The sequence below is a fragment of the Balaenoptera physalus genome (assembly GCF_965194825.1).
Source record: "Balaenoptera physalus genome assembly, chromosome: 19".
Classification (NCBI taxonomy): domain Eukaryota; kingdom Metazoa; phylum Chordata; class Mammalia; order Artiodactyla; family Balaenopteridae; genus Balaenoptera; species Balaenoptera physalus.
Window position 1 is genome coordinate 50,120,924 of NC_138900.1, and position 25,814 is coordinate 50,146,737.

Below are 25,814 nucleotides of genomic sequence, written 5' to 3' on the forward strand. Positions count from 1 at the left end.
TCTGTATCTATAACTCTGTTTCTGTTTTATGTTTGTTCATTTGTTTTGTTTTTCAGATTCCACATACAAGTGATATCATACAGTATTTGTCTTTCTCTGACTTATTTCACTTAGCATAGTACCCTCTAGGTCCATCGATGTTGTCAAAAATGGTAAGATTTCATTCTTTTTTTTCTTATGGGCTGTGTTTTTTTTTTAATTAATTAATTAATTTATTTATTTATTTTATTTATGGCTGTGTTGGGTCTTCGCTTCTGTGCGAGGGCTTTCTCTAGTTGTGGCAAGCGGGCGCCACTCTTCATCGCGGTGCACGGGCCTCTTACTATCACGGCCTCTCTTGTTGCGGAGCACAGGCTCTGGACGCGCAAGCTCAGTAATTGTGGCTCACGGGCCCAGCTGCTCCGCGGCATGTGGGATCTTCCCAGACCAGGGCTCGAACCCGTGTCCCCTGCATTGGCAGGCAGATTCTCAACCACTGCGCCACCAGGGAAGCCCAGATTTCATTGTTTTTTTATGGCTAATATTCTATTGTATATATACCACATTTTTATCCATTCATCTGTTGATGGGCACTTAGGTTGCTTCCATATCTTGGCTATTGTAGATAATGCTGCAATGAACATAGGGGTACATATATCTTTTCTAATTAGTGTTTTTTGTTTTCCTTGGATAAATACCCAGGAGTGAAATTGCTGGATCATGGTAGTTCTATTTTTAATTTTTTGAAAAATCTCCAACTGTTTTTCATAGTGGCTGCAGCACTTTACATTCCCACCAACAGTGCATGAGGGTTCCCTTTTCTCAGTGTCCTCACTAACAGTTGTCATTTGTCTTTTTTATAATAGCCATTCTCACAGCTGTGAGGTGATATCTCATTGTGGTTTTGATGTTCATTTCCTTGATGATTAGTGATGTTGAGCATCACTCATTTTCATTTCAACAGACAGCACTTTCATGTGTCTCTTGGCCATCTGTATGTCTTCTTTGGAAAAATGTCTATTCAGATCCTCTGCCCATTTTTAAACTTTGGTTGTTTGTTTTTTTGATGTTGAATTGTACGAGTTCTCTGTATATTTTGGATATTAACCTTTTATTGGATATATCATTTACAAGTATCTTCTCCCATTCAGTAGGTGGTCTTTTTATTTTATTGATATTTCCTTCGCTGGGCAAAAGCTTTTTAGTTTGATGTAGCCCCATTTATTTATTTGTGCTTTACTTTCCCTTGCCTGGGGAGACATATCCAAAAAATATATGTTACTAGGACTTAGGTCAAAGAAAGTACTGCCTATGTTTTCTTCTAGAAGTTTTACGATTTCAGGTTTTACATTTAAGCCTTTAATCCATTTTGAATTTATTTTTGTGCATGGTGTGAGAGATTATCCGGTTTGACTCTTTTGCATGTAGCTGTCCAGTTTTCCCAACACTATTTATCAAACAGGCTGTCTTTTCCCCATTTTATATTCTTGTTTCCTTTGTCATAGATTAATTGCCCATATAAGTGCGGGTTCATTTCTGGGCTCTCTATTCTGTTCCATTGATGTATGTGTCTGTTTTTGTGCCAATACTGTTTTGATGACTGTAGCTTGAAATCAGGGGGAGTGTGATACCTCCAGCTCTGCTCTTCTTTCTCAAGATTGTTTTGGCTATTTGGGGTCTTTTGTATTTCCATGCAAATTTTAGAATTATTTTTTCTAGTTCTGTGAAAAACGCCATTTTGTCTCTCTTTCGAATGCAGAAGAATTTAATCTCAGCTCTGAGTCCTGTTTACCAGTTCTGGGACAACAGGGAAATTTTCTCTTATCCCCTCATAGTAGTAAATGACCCATTGCTCCTGCTAACCCAGTGGTTCCCATCACATTCAAAGTAAAATCCACACTCCTTATCACAGCCTCTAAAAACCTTTGCTCCATCAAACCCCAGCCTACCTGTCCTACGTCTATGTCACTTACTCTCCCTCCCCGTCACTCTGCTACAGCTACATTAGGCATCAGTTTCTAAAACACATCAAGTTTGTTTCCACCGTGGGGTTTTGGCACCCTCAGTTCCTTCAGCCTGGAATTCTTTTCTCCCTCATGTTCCAGCAGTTGCCTCATTAGGTCTCAGTCTACTGAGTTCCTGCCTCAGAGAGGCCTCCTTAGACCACTCATTCATATTTCTGAATGATGCCTTCTGTTTGTTCCACAGCATTATATTCAGGCGGCAGTGGTGGAAAGCATTATTTTTTTTTTTTAATGTCCATCATCTTGATAAAGCATGTAACAAAAAGAACATTTACTTGCAATCATTTTCTACCATGTGAATATGTGATACTCTAATGTTAAAAAAATCAAGTGTAAGTCTAGGAAGTTTTTAGACTATTTGTGATATATAAAACATAATTATATAAATCTAATTCTTTGTGTTGAAATTTTCCATCATTTATTTATTTCCCCAAGTACAAAATCCTGAGCAATGGGATACCAAGTAATGAAATAACATGGCAGTGGCACAGTTTGCTTTTGAATACTGTTCGGGAGGCTACGGATTCATCTGAAGGTTTTTTGTTTTTTTCTTTCTGTAGTATCAACTATTTCATCAAGTATCTTAGCCGTAATATTCTATATATGTGGTCTGGGGAGTCAGTGTCCAAACCTTTGTGTAGACGGCATAGAAGAGGCAACGTTGCCCCACTCCCTTCACTGTCTTATTCCTACAGCTGAAGTCAGTACGTGAAATTATCTTGTTGATATGTTTACGGGTTTTTTTTGTCGGCCTCGTCCACAGGAGTGCATACTCGCTCCCAGAAAGCAGGATCTTTCCTGCCCGATCTACCGCAGTATCCCGCCCCTAGCAACACGCTCCTGGCACAGAGAAGGCGCTCAGTGACTGTTACTGGAATAAGCGGAAGCAGGAGTACTCAAGCCCCACCCTCCGACCCATTGGGCCCCGATAGCGGTCCCCACCCAGGCGGCTCGGAAAGCGAAGCGTCCGACCAGGCAGCCTCCATGGGACCCATGCGCGGTGGCCACTGGGAAGTGTAGTCGCGCGCCCGCCGCAGCCCGGCGGTTGCGGGAGAAAGGCTCCGCATGCGCAGGCGCACTTCCGGCTCTACCCCGCCGCTGCGGCCATTGTCCGACACCGGTTCGGCGAAGGCCGCCCCTCGGACTTTAGAGTTGCAGAGGACTGAACCTGCACTGGGGGCTGGAGGAGCCGGCCCGAGCCCTGGGTGGGCCTGAGGTCTCGAAATCCGGAGTCCTCAGGAGGCGGTGATTCCGAGTGCGCGGGTTGGGGCGGCACCTCCCACGGGCTTTGCGCGCGTGCGTTCGGCCGCGCCCACCATCCTGCGGATGGGACTGGGCGTGGCCGGAGGAGGGTGTCCAGGAGGCGGCGAGCGTTTAGTTTGGGGGAGGCAGGCCCAGGCAGGGCCCGCGCACCTCCCCACCTCTCTCCCCTGGAGAAGTGGCTGCGGGGCGGAGGCGGGCCGGGCCTGGCAGGGTGCGGTGAGCTTGGCAGTTACAGCTGGCTGAGTGGGCCCTCTCCTCTCTCCCCAGACCCTGTATAGGAGCCGGGCCCGGCGACGCAGGAATGGCCCCGAGGCCTCCGACGGCCAGGCCCCAGGTGAGCAGTCCGTTCCTAGCCCGGGGCGTATTTGGAGTAGTCATTGTTCTCCGCTTGAGCGACTCCCCTTTCTGACTTGCTTGCCCCCTCGGAGCCTCCTAGCCTTGCAAAACCAAGGTGTCCAGAGCTGGGGGGAAAGGGCTTCCCCAAAGGAGGGCTGCACTGTGGGGAGGAGGGGGACCAGGGCGGGGTGGTCTTGTGGGAGGAGTTAAGAGTGGATGTATTAGAAGTGTCAGTGTTGAGAATCCTGAGGGCCAAGCCAGTTCCTTGAACTCTGTCCATTAGGAATCTAGAGGGTCGGGTGACAGAATAGAAAATGTAGAGGGGAAAGTGACTGTGAGTGAAGGAGATAGGGGCCCTAGCTTCTGACCCAGGGGCCATAGAGAGACCTTAAGGGACCAAAGAAGCCTGGTCTGGACTTGCCTAGGAAGAGGCTGGAGGTGGGCTCTTCCCGGGCAAGGAGGAAGGGAGGACGTGTCCCGTAGCTTTACATGTTTTTTTATGCTTTAACAGAGGTATAATAATGCACATCCTCAGATGTCCCGCCTTCAACTTAATTAACATAACGCCGATTTGTGAACCCATTTATTCTTGTGAGACAGGAGGCATTTTCTAGAAGCATCACAACTCTGAGCTTACCTGTTGATTTACAGACTCTTATCAGTGAAAATATAACAAAGTTCAGATGGTATTTTAATCCACACTCTCTTTACAATTAAGGAAAAATCACAGATTCTAGTTGCTAGGGTGTGAGACAAATCAGGTGAAAATACCAGTGTTCTTTAAAAGCAGTTCACAGTAAATTAAACACAACATATAATGTCTTTATATTTTTTTACTTCTTGTTACATGTTTTTGTTTTACAGGGGTGAGCTTTAAGGAGTAAGACAAGTAACAGTACTAGAACAAAACAGTTATTTTGTTTGAGGAGAGCCAGAGCAAATCACTGTCATCAGCACCTTTCCGTATAAAGTGTTTCCTCAGTAGGTTGTGAGAATTCAGATGACTTAACTCACTTAACACCTCATGGGGGTGTTGATCATTTCCACATGGTGGGGGTGGGAGTTGCCTTTTGATGGTGAAAATGAATCTGTGTTCTGAGCAGTAAACTTTAGGGACCTCTTTTTTTTTTTTTAATAAATTTATTTATTTATTATTTATTTTTGGCTGTGTTGGGTCTTCGTTTCTGTGCAAGGGCTTTCTCTAGTTGCAGCAAGCGGGGGCCACTCTTCATCGCGGTGCGCGGGCCTTTCACTATCGTGGCCTCTCTTGTTGCGGAGCACAGGCTCCAGACGCGCAGGCTCAGTAGTTGTGGCTCACGGGCCTAGTTGCTCCGCGGCATGTGGGATCTTCCCAGACCAGGGCTCGAACCCGTGTCCCCTACATTAGCAGGCAGATTCTGAACCACTGCGCCACCAGGGAAGCCCTAGGGACCTCTTTGAACTTCACTTTTAAGGCTGTGTTCCCTAAAGCACTCAGTTATATTCTCATGGAATGGCCTGACAGTGTTCACTTGGGTTACCTAACTCAGGCTCTAGATGATGACTGGGGACGGAGGACAGGACAGAACAGAACACTGGCCCTACAAATGGGGCTTTTCAGGCAGAAATTTCCCTTTGTCAATGGTTCCCCTTCTCTGAGCCTGGCCCTCAGAGGAATGCAAAAGATGAGTAGTTGAGTCATGTGACTACTTATCCAGGAAGTTAATTTAGTGGGGGAGGACAGCCCCATGCAGAAGTATAGCACCAGAAAGGTGGTGTCAGGTGTTGCTGCAGAGATCCAGGGACTGCTGTGAGTGCAGAAGGGAGAGGAAATTCTGCCTGTGGGAAGAGTCAGTGGAGATTTCACCTTTGAATAGGGGCAGGGTCTAAGCAGGTGAAAATGAAGGGGGTGGGGGTAGAGCTGATTGACTGTGGGGCAGGGGTTGGGAGGCAAGAAGATGAGGGGCCTATATCCAAAACCATTGTCCTGTGTGACAGTGGGTGTGGGCTGCAGGCACTGCATAGACGAGAATACAAGGGCGTTTGGACTTTTTTCTCTTTGGCCTTGGTAATCCATTCATTCATTCATACATTCATTCAGCAGATAGTCATTGAACCCCTATGATGTGTTAAGACACTTTTCTAGGTGGTTGGTATACATTAGTGGACAAAATTTATAATGGTCCTTGCTCTCATGGAGCTTACATCTTTTTTTTTTTTTTTTTAATTTAATTTATTTATATTTGGCTGTGTTGAGTCTTCATTGCTGCGCACAGGCTTTCTCTAGTTGTGGCGAGCGGGGGTTACTCTTCGTTGTGGTGTGCACGTTTCTCATTGCGGTGGCTTCTCTTGTTGCCAAGCAGGGGCTCTAGGCTCGCGGGCTCAGTAGTTGTGGCTCGTGGGCTCTAGAGCGCAGGCTCAGTAGTTGTGGCGCACGGGCTTAGGTGCTCCGCAGTATGTGGGATCTTCCCGGACCAGGGTTCGAACCCATGCCCCCTGCATTGGCAGGTGGATTCTTAACCACTGCACCACCAGGGAAGTCCGGAGCTTACATCTTAGAAGGAGGCAAAAAATTAAGTAAGGAAATTGTATGATATCCTAGAAGGCATCCGTACCCTAGAAAAAAGATAAAAGGTAGAGAAGGATGAGGGGAATTGAGTAGGGAACTGGGGGCTTGTGGTAGGAGTGCTATTTATTTATTTATTTATTCATTCATTCATTTATATTGGCTGCATTGGGTCTTCGTGGCTGCATGTGGGTTTTCTGTAGTTGTGGTGAGCGGGGGTTACCCTTTGTTGAGGTGCACGGGCTTCTCATTGCGGTGGCTTCTCTTGTTGCGGAGCATGGGCTCTAGGCACGTGGGCTTTCGTAGTTGTGGCGTGTGGGCTCTACGGTGCGTGGGCTTCAGTAGTTGCAGCACACGGGCTCAGTGGTCGTGGCGCACGGGCTTTGTTGCTCCGCAGCATGTGGGATCTTCCTGGACCAGGGATCGAACCCATGTCCCCTGCATTGGCAGGCGGATTCTTAACCACTGGGCCACGAGGGAAGTCCAAGGAGTGCAATTTAAATAGGGTGGTCAGGGTAAGCCTTATCCTTATTGAGATGTTACCATCTGAGCAGACTTGAAGGAAGTGTGGGAGTTAACAACATTCAGTTCTGGGGGAGAGTGTTCTGGGTAGAGGGAACAGTGGGATGTGTGTCTGGTGTGTTCAAGGAGCTGCAAGGAGGCTATTGTAGCTTGAGCCAATGTTTTTGAGCAGGGAACTAACTGTTCTTAGTTTTAAAGATGGCTGTGAATGATGTGCAGGAGCAAGTGTTTGAAAGTTGGGACTCCTGTGGTTGAGACCTTCTCCCAGGGCTTAGCTAACAAATAACTAAAGTGGTCCCACAGTGGGAGGGGAATGGGAGCAGAGATGGGCTGGGCGGAATACCCCCAAAATCCTTGGGATCTATGGATTGTTAGTAACTATAGCTGTGTAAACACTATGCATTCTTTTTTCCGTTATATGTGTACTATGTTTTTAGTTAGGATTTTGAAAAGGTGTTTACCATTCTTTTTTTTTTTTACCATTCTTAAAGTTGAAGCCACCAGAAAAGTAAGAAATGGGGAAGGTTTTATAGGAAAAAGCTGCTTATGGAGACCAGGTTTCTTGGTGTTCTATCTTGAAGGGAAGGAAATGCAGAGGGACCAGGCCCTGGTCTCTACTGACTTCAGATCCCAAGAGAGCTCTGTGGTTCAGTCATCAGGATTGAACAGACCCAGCAAAAGCTGGATCAGGTCACAAACTCAGACGAGATGCTCCAGGGAAACCAAGCCACTTGCTGAACCAGGTCAGGATGTTTGTGGCCAGGGATATTCAAGCTCCCTCTATACCGAGGTCCCCTTTCTTAACCTCTTCCTGAGCTGACTGGTGCTGGTCTTTAAGCTTCAGCTCAGACCCTCCTTCCCCTGGGTAAGGTCAAGTGCCTCTCTTGTGCATTCCTGTAACACCTATGTACACTTGTCATAGTAGTGTCTAATGTCATATGGAGTGGTGTGCTTACCCATCCATCTCGTACTGGGCTTTCTGCTTTTCTAGAGAAGGGCCACCTGACTCCTTTCATCCTTTGCTCCAAAGTACGCACACAGTAAGTGGGTGTCACATGAGCGAACATTAATAACCACTTAACCCCAGGCAGTGATTTTATACTTTCTGCATTTTCTGCTCCTCACATAGCAAAAATGTAATTTTTCCCGTTATTTTGGCTGTGTTGGGTCTTTATTGCTGCGCGCGGGCCTTCTCTAGTTGCAGCGAGCGGGGGCCACCCTTTGTTGCTGTGGGTGGCCTTCTCCTTGCAGTGGCTTCTCCTGTTGTGGAGCATGGGCTCCAGGCACATGGGCTTCAGAAGTTGTGGCATGCGGGCTCAGCAGTTGTGGCTCGCGGGCTGTAGAGCGCGGGCTTCAGTAGTTGTGGCACGTGGGCTTATTTGCCCCATGGCATGTGGGATCTTAGTTCCCCAAACAGGGATTGAACGCGGGTCCCCTGCATTGGAAGGCAAATTCTTAACCTCTGGACCACCAGGGAAGTCCCCTCAATTACAACATTTTAAATTTCATCTAATTTTTATGAGGATTTTTCTTTTGTTTTTTTAAATCACTTTTATGGCTGTATTATACTGCTTTGTATGATATAGTAAAATTTAACCATTTCTCAGAGGACATTTAGGTTGCTTATAAAGTTTCTGCTATTACAAATAATACTGGGATAAAATCACATTGGTTACAATAGATAATTAAAAAAAAATTTTTTTTTACGAGAGAGATCTTTGGCAGGTTTTGGTGGCTTGCTCATCCTTAATTTGTAGAAACATTCAGATTGCCTTTCATCTTTTTCTGTCTTTTGAAAGAATTTACCTATAAAACATTTAGATCCAGGATTTTTATAAAGAGGATGACTTGGGAACAGTTTTCTCTGTTTCTTCCTCAATTATTTTCTCTCCTTTTTTGTGTCAACATTGGTGATTTAGGATTTAAAAATTATCCACTTCACTAAGATCTTTCACATTTCTTAACACACTGCTGGGTATTTTACTGGTTTATCCCCTTATTTTTATTTTTATTTTATTTTTTTATTATTATTTTTAAAAATTAATTTATTATTTATTTATTTATTTTTGGCTGTATTGGGTCTTCGTTGCTGTGCACGGGCTTTCTCTAGTTGTGGCGAGCGGGGGTTACTCTTCGTTGTGTTGCGCGGGCTTCTCATTGTGGTGGCTTTTCTTGTTGTGGAGCACAGTCTCTAGGTGCACAGGCTTCAGTAGTTGTGGTGCACGAGCTTAGTTGCTCTGCGGCATGTGGGATCTTCCCGGACCAGGGATCGAACCCATGTCCCCTGCATTGGCAGGCGGATTCTTAACCACTGTGCCACCAGGGAAGTCCCTTCCCTTATTTTTTTTTTTTTTTAATTAATTAATTAATTTATTTATGGCTGCGTTGGGTCTTTGTTGCTGCGCACGGGCTTTCTCTAGTTGTGGAGAGCGGGGGCTACTCTTCGTTGTGGTATGCGGGCTTCTCATTGCGGTGGCTTCTCTTGTTGCGGAGCATGGGCTCTAGGCGCGCGGGCTCAGTAGTTGTGGCTCGCGGGCTCTAGAGCGCAGGCTCAGTAGTTGTGGCGCACGGGCTTAGTTGCTGCGTGGCATGTGGGATCTTCCCGGACCAGGGCTCGAACCCGTGTCCCCTGCGTTGGCAGGCAGATTCTTAACCACTGCGCCACCAGGGAAGCCCCTTCCCCTTATTTTTCAATTGATTTATTTTTTTATTTCTTCTTTTAGTATATTTGTCAGAGGTTTTTTTGTTCAGCCAGTATTTAAGAGAAGCCAGCTTTTAGATTTGGCTGTTAATGCCATCGTTTTGCCATTTGCCTCTGCTATTTATAATCCAAGAATAGAATTCACTAATCTGTAATGTTTTTTTAATGCTCAAAATGACTCCTCGTTTTCCTTTGGTAAGAATTACCCAGACTCTATTCATTCACTCAGCAGACATTTTTAGAATGCCTGCTCTGTGCCGGCTGGTATTCTTAACCAGGGTCACGCTTCAGAACCAGTCAGGAGAAGGTACCTGCTTCCTGTGGGGTGGCAGTAAGGCTTCAGTGAGAAAATTTAGTGAGGGGGTGCGTGGCCTGCAGTGACTGCTCAATAAATGTTAATTGTTGCTTTTTTATAATGAATCATGTAAGGAGCTTTTAAATGTTGCCTGGTAGGGCCTTTCATGCATGGTCAATTTTTCCAAATTGCCCCTGTGATTCTGGAAAGTTCCAACATGCTTAGTTTTGGAAATACTGAAATGAAAAGGAGTTTGAGAAATTGTTGAGGGAGAAAAACATGAAAATGTAGCTATAGTTCTGAAATTGAGATGTGGACCAAATACTAAAGGTGGCAGGGATCTGGAAAAGCTTCAGAAGGGAAGGGACCATTGAACTGGTTCTAGAAGGATGACTTGGAATTTATCCTGTAGAGCTGAGGGAAGAAAGTACATGATGATCAGAATAGGATGTACAAAGGCAAGGAAACATGGAAGAGAATGATGTAATCAGGGCAGAGAGTCCACTGTCGGAAGCATGGGGTGTGTGGCAGCAGGCAGAATTTAAGAAAAAGATGATTCTGTCACCTAGAGAGAATGGCCTGAGGTGGAGATCTAGAACAACCTAGAACAGTGTCGTCCAAAACAAACATAAGCTACATGGATAATTTTAAATTTTCTAGTAGCCACAATGTAGAAAGAAATGGGAAGTTAATTTTAGTAATGCATACTATCTAACCTCATATAGCCAAAATCTTATCATTTCTACATGAATAAATATTTTAAAATTATTAATGAGATGTTTTATATATTTTTTGGTACTAAGTCTTTGAAATCCAGTGTTTTACACTTAACTGCATGTCCTAATTTGGACTAGCCACATTACTAGTGCTCAGTATTCACATGTGACAAGTTGCTACCATATTAGACAGCATAGATCTAGACCATTAGGCCATTGCCCATTGTTGGCAAGGGAGGATTTGAGCTGGGTTTGAAAGATGAAGGGAAGGGACTGAATGTAGGAGACATTTTTGAGGCTGTTGGTAATTCTAGGGCATAAAGGAAAAATGAAGAGTCAAGGGTAAGGTCCAGGTTTCCAGTTGGGATACTGTAGATGATGATGCCATTAGCCTCAGTAGGGCATCTGTGTATGTGTGTGAAGGCTAACAGTAATCATGTTACTTCTCTCTGTTCGCACTTGTTAGGGACGCTGTTAACTCTCAGCTTACCAAACTGTTATTGTCCAGTATCATAGAGCACCGAGTACTTGAGTGAAAATGCCACACTGTATCCCAGTAAATTTAATGTATTCTAATTGGTTAAAGTAACTTGGTCTTAGAGGGGGGTAGTTTTTATATTACTATAATTGTATGTAATATAAAAATTAAATGCTATATTTAATAGTTATATTAAATATAATAAATAAAAATGTTATGTGTAGTATAAATACAGTATTTAAAAATATGTGATATAAATAACTAGATTATTTTTACTCATTAGCTGCCAGGCTCTGGTTTTGAGCTTTGCCAAGTTGCAAAACTACAAAGTTTCCTGAGTTATAGTTTTAGGGGATTTCTCCTGCAGGGATGGTATATGCTAGAGTTGGAGGAGTGTGTCTTTTTTTTTTTTTTTTAATTATTTAATTATTTATTTATTTATGGCTGTGTTGGGTCTTAGTTCCTGTGCGGGGGCTTTCTCCAGTTGTGGCAAGTGGGGGCCACTCTTCATCGCAGTGCGCGGGCCTCTCACTATCGCGGCCTCTCTTGTTGCGGAGCACAGGCTTCAGACGCGCAGGCTCAGTAACTGTGGCTCACGGGCCCAGGCGCTCCGCGGCATGTGGGATCCTCCGGGACCAGGGCTCGAACCCGCGTCCCCCGCACTGGCAGGCGGACTCTCAACCACTGCGCCACCAGGGAAGCCCCAGGAGCGTGACTTTTTATAGTTGGACATGTCCTTTCTGGATGTACTCTTTCACCCTTCTGCTCTTAAAGCTCTTATTTCTTCAGTTCAGGGAATCCATGTTATAGATGAGAAAATTGGAGCTACAGGAGGTCTGTGATTTGCCCAAGGATATTACACACTTAACTTCTTAACTTAGTATGTGCTGTTTCCAGTTCTTTGCTTTGGGCTCCATCATTTGGCCAAGGTCCTCTTTATGTCACCATGAGGAAGGGGAACATTTAATACTTCTTGATAATTTTTAAAAGGTGTTGATTATGAGGTCAAGTTAAATCTGGAAGAAGGATAAACAGTGTTTACAAGACATCACTGGATCATTTTATTACAGTCTGAGGTGTGACCTGCATTGGGAATGCCCTAAAGTTGCTTTGATTCAGAGTGGCTAACTCACACCAAGGATCTCAGAGTACATTTTACCTATTTAATCTTGCAGACCACTGACTGTCCGTTATGTACCAAAATGGTTCTGGCCTCTGGAGATTCGAAGGTGCCTGAGACAAGGTCTTGACCCTCTAGAAGCACAGTGAACAATATGTAACAGTCGCCATAAAGTAGTGTCTTATGAGCTGTGCTGAAGAGAGGCCTAGGGAGGGGAGCTGGGGGGCGGGGGTTAGCCTAGAACTGGAGGTAGAAATGGAGCCCCTGAGGAGAGAACTTGACTGAGTCTTGGTGGGAGAGTGAGTGTTAGCAGGCAGAGGAGGGAAGGCCAAACATTTTGAAGCAGCACTTGCAGAAGAGAGAGATCTTTTTTTTTCAAGGAGGTGTAAGTGTTCTGCACACTGACTCATGGTGTACAAGGGGAAGAGAAGCCAGAGCTGAGGCTGCAGAAGTAAGGTGAGGACTAGGTTGGAAGAGCTCAGAAGCTCACACTAAGGAGTCTAGTTTTTAATCTCAAGGAAAATTTATTAAATATTTATGGAGCACCCACTATGTGCCCGGCCTCTTGTAGCCAATGGAGATTCAGCCATAAAGAAAATAGGTAATATTCCTACTCTCCTGGAATTTACATTCTGCTGTGGGATGCAGACTGTAAACAAATAAAATATGACACGTCAGGTGTAAGGACTATGAAAAAGGAAAAGAACAGAGAGTGACAGTGCAAGGTTGCGGGGGGGGGGGGGGCGCTGTTTTATATAGCGTGGTCAGGGATGTTGGCTCTGGTGAGGTGACATATGAACAAAAAGCGGAAGGAAGTGAGTGGGGAGCCACATGCATATCTGCAGGAAGAGGTTCCAAGTCAAGGAACAGGCAGAGCGAAGACCTCAAGGCAGAAGCATGTGTGGTACGTTCCAGGAGTTGTAAGGAGGGCAGGGTGAGTAAAGGTAAGAGAGCAGTAGGTTAGGGATGAGGTTCAAGATGAAGTCAGGGAGATAGTGGGGGGCCAGATTGTGAAGGGCTGTGTAGCTACTGTAGAGACATTGGCTTTTACTTGGGATGAATTGGGATGCCATTGGAGGCTTTTAAGCAAAGGAATGACTTGCTCTGAAAGGTTTTAACAAGATGAGTCTAGTAGTTATATGGAAAACAGACTTGGGAGGGGTGGGGCATGAGTGGAAAAGGAGAGGCAAGGTAGGAGATAGTAGCAGTGGTCCAGGTAAGAGGAGATGGTGGCATGGACTAGGGTGAAGGCGGTAAGAATAGGAAAAAGTGGGAAGAAATTAAAGGTTTGTATGCATGATCAAATTTGTTTTAGAGAAGTGACTCTGATAGTACACAGGAAAGAGTTGGTGGGACCGTGAGTAGTAGAACAGAAGTTAGTTGTCCTGCCAGGGCAAGAAATGAGAGGCCTGGACTAGACATTTGTTTACTGGTCAGCACATTCTTTAACATTAGTTCAACCTATTTGGGGAAGCAGAATGAAGTCAGGAGGCCATGTGTTTAATACGGGGAGCCAGCGAAGCAAAGGAATCCAGGTTGGCTGCCAACTGTGTGTTTCTAAACCAAAGGGGCTGTAAGTTTAGAGGACAGAGTAGGAGTGGAAAGGTGTTACTTCTCACAGCCTAACTTAAAATGTCTGCCTTGGTCTAAACCTTTTCTCTGCTAGCCATGTGCATCCCAAATCCAGCCTCCCTTCTCTAACTTCTCAGTCCCTGGACTGGATTCCCACTCTTTTTTCTCCCATCCTAATGGTACTTACCTCTTAAGGCCCAGTGCATAGCCTACCTTGAAGCTTCTCTCCTGTACCCAGTTTTCCCTGCCCAGAACGCTGGTAGCACCCACTTTACTATGTATTGTCTCATATCGTGCTCTAATAAACAACACATTTTAAAATAAACTGAAACCTTTTCAAGGACTGCAGTGTTTTTCTTTTGCATTTTTATTCTGCCATGGTGCATATGGTAAAGCCAGGCACCTAGTAAATATCTAGTGTCTTTTTTTTTTAGCATCTAGTATCATCTTACCTGGCACAGTCAGATCCCTGACCTCTGTCAGAAAAATCTGCCACATTTCAACCCTTCTCTGTTCTTGTGGGGACACAGCCGCAGTGTTGAGCAGAAATGTGATACGGAGGAGCCATTGTTGTGTACGGATGTGGTCGTGCACCTCACTCAGTTGGAGATGGGGCCACCCACTCTCCTTTTCTCTAAAATTCAGATCTCAGCCATCTCAAGGCTCAACGCAGTCAGGAAACAGATATTTAGAGTTGGGTCAGGTACTTGCTAGACGTTGGTATTCTAGAGTTTAAAAAAAAGGAAAAGTAGAGTCCCTGCTCTCACGATGCTCACCATCTAACTAGGAAAACAAGCATTAAGTAGATTATTAGGTCTGTTTGAATTGTGGATGCGCAAAGTGGCTTAAAGCACATGATACGGGGATTGACCCTCCACTGGGGGATCAGAAAACCTCACTGAAGATCTGCTAGCCTACACCCGAAGTATGGAATTAGCAAGGGAAAGACGGATGGGAGCGTGGGGAGAGAATTATATATTCCAGGAAACAGAAGTCCAATTCAGCTATAGCTAAGCACATGGGAGGAGGGCATGGAATAAGGCAGAAACCTTCACGTAACTTTCCCTCACTGCTCCAGCGAACTCATGGCTCTGCTTTCAGTGTCTCAGTGTCTTTTCATGCTGATTGTCTTTACATACTTTATTATGTACTTCTTGAGGTAGAAATCTAACTGGGACCAAAGGAGATATTTCAAGTTGGGCATAGTGACAGGTGTCCCATGGCTTAACAAGGCCTGGTGAGGCAAGACAGAAATCAACCTGTGAGCATCAGAACTGACTACTCAGAGGCACGAGGGTCCTCAGCCAGTTTCAGTGGGTGGTGAGGAAGAAGTGATTGGAGTGGAGTAAAGCATGAAAAAATCTTTGACCTAGAAATTCCAATTCTAGCTAGCTAGCCTACGGGAATTCTAATATATTTGCACAAAGAGTATGTATTGCAGTAATGTTTGTAATAGCAAAATATTGGAACTAATCCAAATATCTAATAATAAGAACTGGTCCATTTATTCATTCACCAAGTTTTTCTAAGCATCTGCTATGTGCTGGGCATCAGTCTAGGCACATGGGGGGGGGCATATAGCTGTGAACAAGATAGGTAAAGTCCCTGTTCTCACGGAACTTGCAACTGGGGAGACAGAAAAGCTAACAAATCTCAGATAATGATTAGAAGTACAAGCATCCTTTTTCATCTGAATCTATTTGGTTCCTGAGTTCAGGTGGCAGGAATTTGAACAGTGAGCGATACCTGTTTTAGGAGAAAAATTAAGCATGGTAATACGATGCATAGTAAATTAGAGGAAGGTGCTAAGACACCTTTTCTGAGGCGGTGATGCTGGACCTGAGACATAAACATGGTTTAGGTTGACTGGTTGTCAACCATGTCGCGATCCCAAGGCCCAGGGTGGGAACAAGCTTGATATATTCAGGGCAAGGTCAGCATGACCAGAGCCCAGTGAGTGATGGGGGAGTTTGAATCTTGTTTTTAGTACAGTGGGGTGCTATGGGTTTTAGGCAATGGGTGTGTTATGGTACAGCTGTACTCTGGGGTGCTATGAAGCAATTCAAAGAAATAAGGTGAAATTGTACATAGCACTAAGGAAAGACTTCCAAGATACATAGCTGAATGTGAAAAGCAGGATGTAGAACAATTTATATGATATTTCACAAAACAAGACTGTGTGTGTGTGTGTGTGTGTGTGTAACATGGAAAGGGACTGTTAACTGTATACACCAAACTGTTCACAATGGTTATTTGTAGGGAGTTTGTGGGATTGGTGATGGGGGTGAAGGAGGGCTGTCACTTTTTATTTCCTGCTGTATTTGGGTTTTGTACCAAAGGAAGCACATGGGCAGTGAGGAATTGGTGATTGTATAGGAAAGACTTGGCTTTGAAGGGAACAAGAAGAAAACTAAGTAGGCTTACAGGATTGCGGGACACATTGCCCCTCATGACTTTCCTGCCTGCCATATTAGATTCTCTATAAAATTGTGTAACAACTAGTATATTTAACCCAACATTGCCCCCTCAGGATATCACACATGTGATCACCATTTGTGATAGACCCTACAGTAGGTTCCCAGTTTTGCCATGGGAACATTTGTGGGGTTGATCCCTACTTGAGCAGGAATGTGTTCCTACAGGAATCAGTGACATTTAAAGATGTGGCTGTGAACTTCACCCAGGAAGAATGGCACCACATGGATCCCGCTCAGAGGCGCTTGTACAGGGATGTGATGCTGGAGAACTATAGCCACTTGGTTTCTCTTGGTAAGGACCACATCTCATTGTCTATGTATTGGTGGGTCTTTCCTTTCTCAGTTGCTAAGGTTGTGGGACTCATAGTTTGGGTGACTGTGAGCAGAGTGTACAGGGTTAGAGTTTGTTCATCTTGTTGGGACCCAGCTTTATGGGTTTCTGAGCCTGCTCTTTAGGTAACGGTCTTTCTTTTGCAGAACTGGAAATAGGCCATTTGATTGCATGACTCCTCAAGTTGCACCATTTTTTCCCTTCAGAGTTCCTGAGGATCAAGGCCTAGTACTGACTTGTAGAGGGTTCTTTGTCTACTTGCACAAACAACCAAATCTTGTGTATTTACCCATGAGCAGGATATCAAGTTTCCAAGCCAGAGGTGATCTTCAAATTGGAGCAAGGAGAAGAGCCATGGATAGCAGAGGGAGAAATCCAAAGACCTTTCTGTCCAGGTAAATGAGGGAGAATCAAGCATGTAGGACAATGGCACAGCTGAGGGAGAGGGAAGCACCTTCAGATTGCTGCCTTGGGAGCGCCTAGACCTGTAGAAGAGGTTGGACCGTCTCCTGGATGACACCTCTGTATGTCTCCCTTCTCCATTAGGGTGTCTTGCTGCTGGTAGGTCTTGGAAGAAAAGGTACTTCTTTTTCCTTTCTGAAAGTAGCCCTTTGTCCTACACTCAGAATACCATCTCTCCCTATCCTATATCCCTACTTCTGGATTATTTTCTCCTCTGGTGTCCTCAGTCCCCCTTCATTATTTAGAGATCTCTTTTCTTACTCATTCAGATATTAATTGAACTTCCATGTCTCCTCCTTGTTTTTTTCTTGCTGCTTTCACTGTCGGATGCCCCAGACTTGTAGGAAATACCCATAACCTTGATTCTCCCTCCCTCCAGACTTCTTTCCCTGACTGCACTCCTGTACCATCTGTCTGGCGAGCAACACCATCCTCCTTCCATCCTGCACTCCTGTCCATTTGATTCATTTCCTCCCTCCACAGTTCCTGGAGTATTATCCTCTCCTGGTTTCCCCACTCATTCAATGCTTCTTGGCTTTGGGTCTTTGGTTTTTCTTGCTTTTCCCTCTTAGTGAATCTACCTTAAGGAGCCTGCCTTCCGGCTTCCTCTCCTTTCTTTCTGTATTACCTCACTATAAAAGGGTGCCTGCCTTCTGGTAGTTGCAGCTCTTTATTGTGTGCTGTAGACTCAGAATCATCCTTACTTGTACCCTGGTCACTTTTATTTTCTTCTCACAGGACCCCTCCACTTGTAAGTCCCACAACGTTCTTATTAAAGGTGTAAAATCTAAATTAATCATCTTGCATCCCCAGTCAGCACATTTTGCTACATTGCCCATTATCCATTTCTCCCCTTGCCCATTAGAAATTACCAGGATTCCAGTCCCTCAGGCCAGACACCATAGTCAGTCTAGTCTTTTTCTTTCAACCCAAGTTAGTTTCCTCCTTTGAGAAGTATCTTAGGTTTTCCTCCCTTTTAACTTGGACTGGTGACATCCTAAACCAAGCCCCAGACTTAGATTACTATAATTCCCAGTTGAAATTGCTCACTCAATCTTATCTTTTTGTAATCCATACTGGATTTTTTAAATCATAGTTTTATTGAGATATAATTCACATACCATAAAATTCACCCTTTTAAAGTGTACATTTCAGTGGTTGTTTTGGATATGTACAGAGTTGTGCAGCCATCACCACTATCTAAGCAGCACATGTTCAACACCCCAAGAAGAAATCTTATACCCATTAGCAGTCACTTTCCATTCCCCATACCCCCCAGCTCCTGGCAACCATTAAATCTACTTTTTATCTCTATGGATTTGCCTATTCTGGATATTTTCTGTATATGGAATCATAATATGTAGCCCTTTGTGACTGGCTTCTTTCACTTAGCACAATGTTTCAAGGTTCATTCATATTGTAGCATGTATCAGAACTTCATTCCTTTGTATTGCTGAGTAATATTTTATTGTATGGATATATCACATTTTGTTTATCTGTTCATCACTTCATGGACCATACTGGATTTTAATTCTTTATCTTCCTAAACCAGCCACCTCTGAAAGAACTTTGCTATTACTCCCTGTACCTCATTATAGGAAGCAGAAACTCCCTTGATTTAAAGGTCCCCATCATCCCTTCCAGTATTATCTTTCTATTCTTTCTAAAAAAAGCTCCACCTAGGTTGAACTTTTTCTCGATGTTCTCTGTAAGTAGCATATAGTTTCCTTCATTAGATAATACTTTGTGCCTATCCAAAGCCATCTATTCTTTAAGTTCAAGGTCTGTCTAATCCATAAAACTTAATATTTGCTAATATATTTATTTGTTTCTTCCTTGATCACAAATACCATTTATATCATCTCTACCACACAAATTCAGATTTAATATGTGCCATCTGATGGGGTTTTTTTTTAAGTCGTGAAAAGATTGAGTCTTGTTTTTATTCTTAGGTTTTTAAGCTCCTGGAGAGTCTATTTACCATATTTCTAAATATTTTCTATTTGTATTGCAGAGCATATAGAAGGCAGTCAGAAAATTACTTGATTGATTGTTATGGAATCTTGCTGGGAGAGAACTTTCTCATTCATTCATTTCAACAAACATTTCTTGAATGTCCCACTGAGAAGGATTCTAAAAGGAATACAAAGCATTCTCTGTCCTCAGAAATTTAGAATTGAGTCTTGTTCCAGGGTAAGGAATTTGGGAGTTTAGGGCTCCTTAGTTACTGGGGTTTTTTTTCCCCTCCTAATATTTTATTATGCAAATTTTCAAACATTTGAGAAGTTGAAAAAACTATACAGTGAACACCATATACCTACCACCATGGTGCTATAGTTGTTAACATGTTATATTTGCTTTATCACATATCTCTTCGTCCATCTATCTATTAATCTGTCTTACCTTTGATGCATTTCCTAGTGAGTTGCAGACATGAGTACATTTCACCCCTACATACTTCAAAATGTATATCGTTGACTAGAGTTCAATATTTGTTCATAGATCTTTTTTTTAGAAAATATTATATACAGTGAAATATATACCTCTTGTATATGTACCATCCATTTGATTTTGACAAGTGCATTCTCCCATCCAACCCAAACTTCTGTTGATATGGAACATCTCCATCATTCCAGAAACCTCCCTCCCCTTAGTTTTTAAAAGGTTACCATTCTTAGAACCTAGACATTAATTAATTTTCTGCTATTAGTATTCTGAGGTTAAACAGAGGTTTAGAGATCAGTTTTTTAGGCAGATTAAAATAAATTGTTTTTGGTTAAGAGAGGTGATTAATGTAGAATCAGAACTCAAATAGACTAAAACCACAGCTCTGTGTGTAAGGGCAAGGATGATTTGCCTCCTGAAATATTACTTTTTTTTCTCCATGGGAAGTATAGCCCTTGATCTCCAGTTATGTCAAAGAATCATTTCAGTTAGATCACTGGCTGCAGATTTTCTCTGCAGGGTTTGAAGATCTGAAGCCTCAGAGGTGACTTTAAAGAAATTATGAAATGAGTGTATTAGGAAGATAGATTCCATGGCAGTTTGTAAAATGGACGGAAGGCATGGCTAGCAGATAGGATTCTGCAAGACGGACCATGATCCTATTCCGTTTGTATCTGTGCCTAACTCTCTCTTGCTCACCTGTTCCCTACTCCCTAACAAGCCCTCCTACATGGGCTTCCTCATTCTGGACTTATTCTTCACTCTGGATCTGCAGTCTGCATGGTCACCTCTCTCCACTCTTCCTTTCTCCATTTTGGGTCTTCTCCTGAAGCTACAGGACTAATTTCAAAACAGAGTGATGTATAACATATCTCTTTTACTTCCTCATTCCTACTGTAGCAGTTTGTTATAACAGGAGGGAATAGGGGACTTTTGCACTTTGGATTTCTTTCAGACTGGAAGACCAGGCCTGAAGCCAAATCTTCACATCTGCAGCAGAGCGTATCTGAAGTATCCCTTAGCACAGATGATCCCTCATGTGCCACGTTAGAAGACACTTGGGATGTTAATGGCCAGTTAGAGAGGCACAAGGAAAACTGGAAGAGACATTTGGGGCCAGATGCATCCACCCAGAAGAAAATAATCACACCAGAGGAAGCTTGTGAGCAAAATAAATTTGTTGAAAATTCTAGATTGAACACAGACCCGGTTACACAACTGAACATTCCTCCAAGGTCTAATGAATGTGATACACTTGGGAGCAATTTGGGACATAATTCAGACTTACTCAGTCAGAATAATATCCTTGCAAAAAAGAAACCTTATAAATGTAATAAATGTAGAAAAGCCTTTATTCATAGGTCATCACTGACTAAACATGAGAAAACTCATAAAGGAGATGGAACTTTCCCCAACGGTACAGATCAGGGAATTTATCCTGGAAAGAAACACCATGAATGTACTGACTGTGGGAAAACCTTCCTCTGGAAGACACAACTTACTGAGCATCAGAGAATTCACACTGGGGAGAAACCCTTTGAATGTAATGTGTGTGGGAAGGCCTTCAGGCATAGCTCATCCCTCGGTCAGCATGAGAATGCTCATACTGGAGAGAAACCCTATCAGTGTAGTCTCTGTGGGAAAGCCTTCCAGCGCAGCTCCTCCCTTGTTCAACACCAGAGAATTCACACTGGAGAGAAACCATATCGATGTAATTTGTGTGGTAGGTCGTTTAGGCATGGCACATCCCTCACTCAGCATGAGGTCACACATAGTGGAGAGAAACCCTTCCAATGTAAGGAATGTGGGAAGGCCTTTAGTCGATGTTCTTCCCTTGTCCAGCATGAGAGGACTCACACAGGAGAGAAACCTTTTGAATGTAGCATATGTGGGAGGGCTTTTGGTCAGAGCCCATCCCTTTATAAACATATGAGGATTCATAAGAGAGGCAAACCTTACCAAAGCAATAACTACAGCATAGATTTCAAGAGCTCATCTCTTACTCAAGGTGAAAACACTCTCACTGAAGTGAAATCCTATCATTGCAATGATTGTGGGGAAGACTTCAGCCACATTACAGACTTCTCTGACCATCAGAGGATCCACACTGGAGAAAACCCCTATGGTTGTGAGCAGGCCTTCAGTCAACAACCTATTTCTCATCCTGGCGAGAAACCGTATCAATGTAATGTATGTGGGAAAGCTTTCAAAAGGAGTACGAGTTTCATAGAGCATCACAGAATTCATACTGGAGAAAAACCCTATGAATGTAATGAATGTGGAGAAGCCTTCAGTCGACGCTCATCACTGACTCAACATGAGAGAACCCACACTGGAGAGAAACCCTATGAATGTATCGACTGTGGTAAAGCCTTCAGTCAGAGTTCATCCCTCATTCAGCATGAGAGAACTCACACTGGAGAAAAGCCCTATGAATGTAATGAATGTGGGCGAGCTTTCCGAAAGAAAACTAATCTGCATGATCATCAGAGAATCCATACTGGAGAAAAACCCTATGCTTGTAAGGAATGTGGGAAAAACTTCAGTCGAAGCTCAGCTCTTACTAAACATCAGAGAATTCATACACGAAATAAACTCTAGGAACCTTGAAATTAGGGAATGCGCCAAAAGCTTTAGCTAAAATATTGTTCTTATTCAGTATCAGAGGATTCTTACTGGAGAGAAAGCTTGAGAATGTAATGAATTGTGTGTGTGTATGTGTGCACATTGTGTGTGGAGAAAGCTCTGTGCTAGTAGACAGTGTTTTTTTTAATAAAAGCCACATTCTCTGGGACTTCCCTGGTGGGCCAGTGGTTAAGACTCCACGCTTCCAACTTCAGGGGGCACAGGTTCGATCCCTGGTTGGCGAAGATCCCGCATGCCATGTGGCGCAGCCAAAAAAGAGAGAAAAAAAAAAAAAAAAAACCAGGAAAAAAATAAAAGCCACATTCTCAGATCTGATTACAGACGTGTGTAAAAACAACTACAAACATATAACCTGTTAGAAATGATATGCCTATATATTGGACTTTGTAAATCTTTTGAATATATGTTTGCAGGAGATCACCAACTTTCAACAGTTTAATTTGTAACTCTCACTGTTTACAGCCTTTTTTAAAAATAAATAAAACTCCCATGGTAGTGACCAAAACTCATTTTTAAATTGCTTGACAGCTGTATTCAACTGCAGCTCTTAAGTTAAATTTACCATGGAAACCAGTTTCACCTTCAGGAATTCACCATTCAAAGAATTAGATCAACTGGTCCAACCGCTTCATTGTACAGATGAAGAAACTGAAAGCCAAAGATGTGAAGTGGTTGCACAGCATGATACGGTTTATAGCGGCAAAGCTGGGTGGAAAATGCAGGTCTCCTGGATCTTTGGCCCCATGGTCTTGCCACTGAAAAGATATTTTGGAATTCAGGGCTTTAAAATAAGTTTTAAAATAAATCAGATGCACAAATATTTAATGAGCACTCAGGAGTTGAATACTTTGGGAATTCATAAAAGCATAAGAGGCAGCAAGACATATGCAGATTTGTCACACACTTATTTAAAGCAGCTTGATGGAAGCTTACAAACCAAAATGTTAACAGAAATTGTAAATAGTTGAACTACTAATGACTTTTTTCCTTTTCCCAAGTATCATACTTCAGCTAAGGTATGTCAGTTTCATAGAATTAGTAAGTCTTCCTACTGTGCTTTTCGTGATCCTCCCATGAAAAAGCACTGCCCCAAGCTTCCTGTATTGATTTGATCAATGGGAAAACAACACAGAACTAAGAGAAAAAAATTTCCCCAAATTAATTTTACTGTAGAGAAGTACAAATCCAATTATCCATTGCCATAAAATTTGCCTTTAAATCAGTTTAGGGAATCAGCATGTAGTGGGTCATTTTGTGTGCCAAAGAAATTTTCACCATTAAAAAATTAACTTTTATGGCTCTGTGATGCTTTTCCGTCAGTAAAGTGTGAGGTAAGCTTCAATAGCCCACTCTAATCCTTAATATCCCCTAAAGCCTCCCACGGCCTATTCTAAAGGAATTTCCAGAATCTTTGTTCGTTCATTGGCACCAGTAGTGCAGATAAATTTGGAAGCAACTGTAGAAATTGACCCCTTTCATGAAAGAGCCTCTGTTTCCCCCAAGATAAGCAAATTTTCCTGCCCTAATGATGAATCCTGGGGAGGAGTGATATGGGGTGGTGTTGATGGTGAACCTTTCCTACTGGCTTCTTTGCATGCCAGGTGGCAGGATCCATCATTTTTGTCTCATCCTGGACAACATGAGGCAGCTCCCAAACATCCTTCATAATTCTCTGCAGGAAAAATGTGCCTGGGGCCTGAAATGTGGGAAGTCCAGCCCAGTGAGTTTGTCATATGTGGAGCAAGATGGGATACTCTATAGCAGATCTGCCCTTCCAAGACTTTAACCATTCAAAAATACCTTGTTTATGATGTTCCACGCTTAGCATACACCACAATGCCAAGACCATGCCTGTGTTGTCTGATACGTGGTTTGACAATGGGCAATTCTACTTGGAACCTCCTCTACTGATTGGCTAGGATGCCTATCAGGAACTCATTTTTCTGTTGATTGTTTGGGGATCCCCATAGTGGACTGTTTGCAAGAATGGCATGAATTGTAACCAGTTGAGTGCTACGCAGCTGTTGTGGAAGTTTATAAAGACTTAGTTCCAGAAGACCTAAAGGAGACCACTGGTTTGTGTGTGCAGCCTGGCCTAGATCCAACCAGTCTCTGAAACTCAGCATATCATCATTGGCAGGGAGGGTGCCCAGGATGTATGTATGGCTGATTGAGCAGAGGATTCTCTAGTCCCAGCAACCATGCACCATGCACTTAATGAACACCCAGCTTCTAGGCCATATGAAATACATCCTTGTAACATTGTTGTATTATTTCAATAAATAGCCTTCTTAGTTGAATGGGAGTCAGTTTGTCTTTTTCCATTTTCAGAACTTGGCTAAGATTAAAGAGTGGTGCATCAAGGAAGAGGGATTAACTGCTAAACTCATCACAGCCAGGTGAGTTAATAGCATTTATTGATTGCTTACTACTTGAAAGACATTGTGCTAAGTACTTTATAGCCATCATTTCATTTAATCCTTACAGGTCCCCTAATAGGTCTTGTGGTGTCTTGTCTTTGCCCAGCTTTTCCCCCCCTCTTCCTCTTGTAACAATCCCTGCTGTACTGACCACAGCAACACAAGCCAGGACATCCTGGGGCTCAATGATAGTTCCAGGAACAATTGAGCCAATCAGAGTCCTTTGACAGAATTTTTTCAAAATAGACTTAGCAAGGATACTTTAATTTGAGGTTGCTAGGCTGGTAAGGTGAAGGCCTACAGTTACGTGGAGCCTGATTCCTTACCAGAGCGGAGAGGTCTGTTGTAGCGGGAGAGGATGCAGCCGCCATGAGGGTGTTCTCATTTCTCATTCCTGAGGTCCTTGGACTGGGCTCAATTTCTGAAGCTCTTCTGGGATTCAGTGGGCTCCCCACTATCAGTCGAATGAGTCCCCCTTTGTTATATTTCTGTTGCTTGCATTAAAGAAACTTAATGCATGTATTATATCTTTGTTTTATAATGGGGAGAAAAACCCAGAGAGGTAAAGTACTGCCCATGGCAGATTCAGACTTGGAACCCAGCACTGCCTGGCTGCAAAGGCAGAGCTCTTAACCTCTAAATTTCATGTCTCCAGAGCCATGTTATGTTCAAAGAGGTGCATGTAACACAGTGTCGTTTGGGGGTGAATGGATGAAGGGATATGGTGATAGGTTAGACGGGAGACCAAGTGGAAGCAAAATGATGAAGGGCCTTGGAATGTTTTTCTTGACTGTTTCAGTAAATTAAATCCCCCAGATTCACCCACACCCTCATACTTTAATATATCAGTTATTTGCATTTGCCTAGACTGTGGATAAAATCTTGTCTCAAACTTAAATAAAAAACTTTCTTATAAATATTTTTCATGTTGCTACACAGTCTCATGATCCCATTAACAAACTCCCTACTGTTGCAATAATATTTGGATAGTTTGGGGCATTGGTTTTATAATAATGACATTGAATACTTTCACCTTTTTAAGCACCCCCACTTTTTTTTTCTATAGAATTTTTTCTTAAAATATCCAGAGTGAGATAAATATCCAAAAATGGGATTACTGGGTCAGCATGTATAGGTAAGTATAACCAGGTGTGAGATTCATGCAAGAATAAACTAGTTATAATAATGTAGGAGTAATAGCTTCAAAATTGCAAAAGGGAAGCAAGAGAAAACCAGTCTCCTACTCCTGGTGCCTGGGTGTGTGTGGGGAAGGGCCCCAGGGCAGGCATTATGTCTGCCAGAGCATCTAGCACTTCTCTGTGCCAGCATGGATGATAAAACAATTCTGCAGTTATTAGGCATATTGATGCTGGTGGTGCTCGGTTCTTTATAGCTACAGTGGGCTTTTATAAATACTGAACTAGTTAATTCCTATCTGTTAAAAATGCAAATGTCACATCAGGGGAGGTTTTAATGACTGCC

The 25,814-nt window shown here is 43.2% G+C and overlaps 1 protein-coding gene across 6 annotated transcripts; it reads left to right on the forward strand.

Annotated features, from left to right (window-relative positions):
• Nucleotides 1–3,072: 3,072 nt before the first annotated feature.
• ZFP90 (ZFP90 zinc finger protein) lies at nucleotides 3,073–24,212 on the forward strand. Of its 6 annotated transcripts, none has more exons than XM_082436072.1 (5): nucleotides 3,073–3,219; nucleotides 3,534–3,600; nucleotides 16,194–16,320; nucleotides 16,659–16,754; nucleotides 20,222–24,212. In XM_082436072.1, the coding sequence occupies exons 2-5, from the start codon at nucleotides 3,568–3,570 to the stop codon at nucleotides 21,865–21,867; spliced, it is 1,902 nt and encodes a 633-aa protein (XP_082292198.1). In that variant the 5' UTR covers nucleotides 3,073–3,219; nucleotides 3,534–3,567; the 3' UTR covers nucleotides 21,868–24,212. The 6 variants fall into 6 exon arrangements, with proteins under 6 accessions (XP_082292198.1, XP_082292200.1, XP_082292199.1 ...); XM_082436074.1 differs by having other exon boundaries at nucleotides 3,073–3,123; XM_082436073.1 differs by having other exon boundaries at nucleotides 3,121–3,248.
• The last annotated feature ends 1,602 nt before the right edge of the window (nucleotides 24,213–25,814 follow it).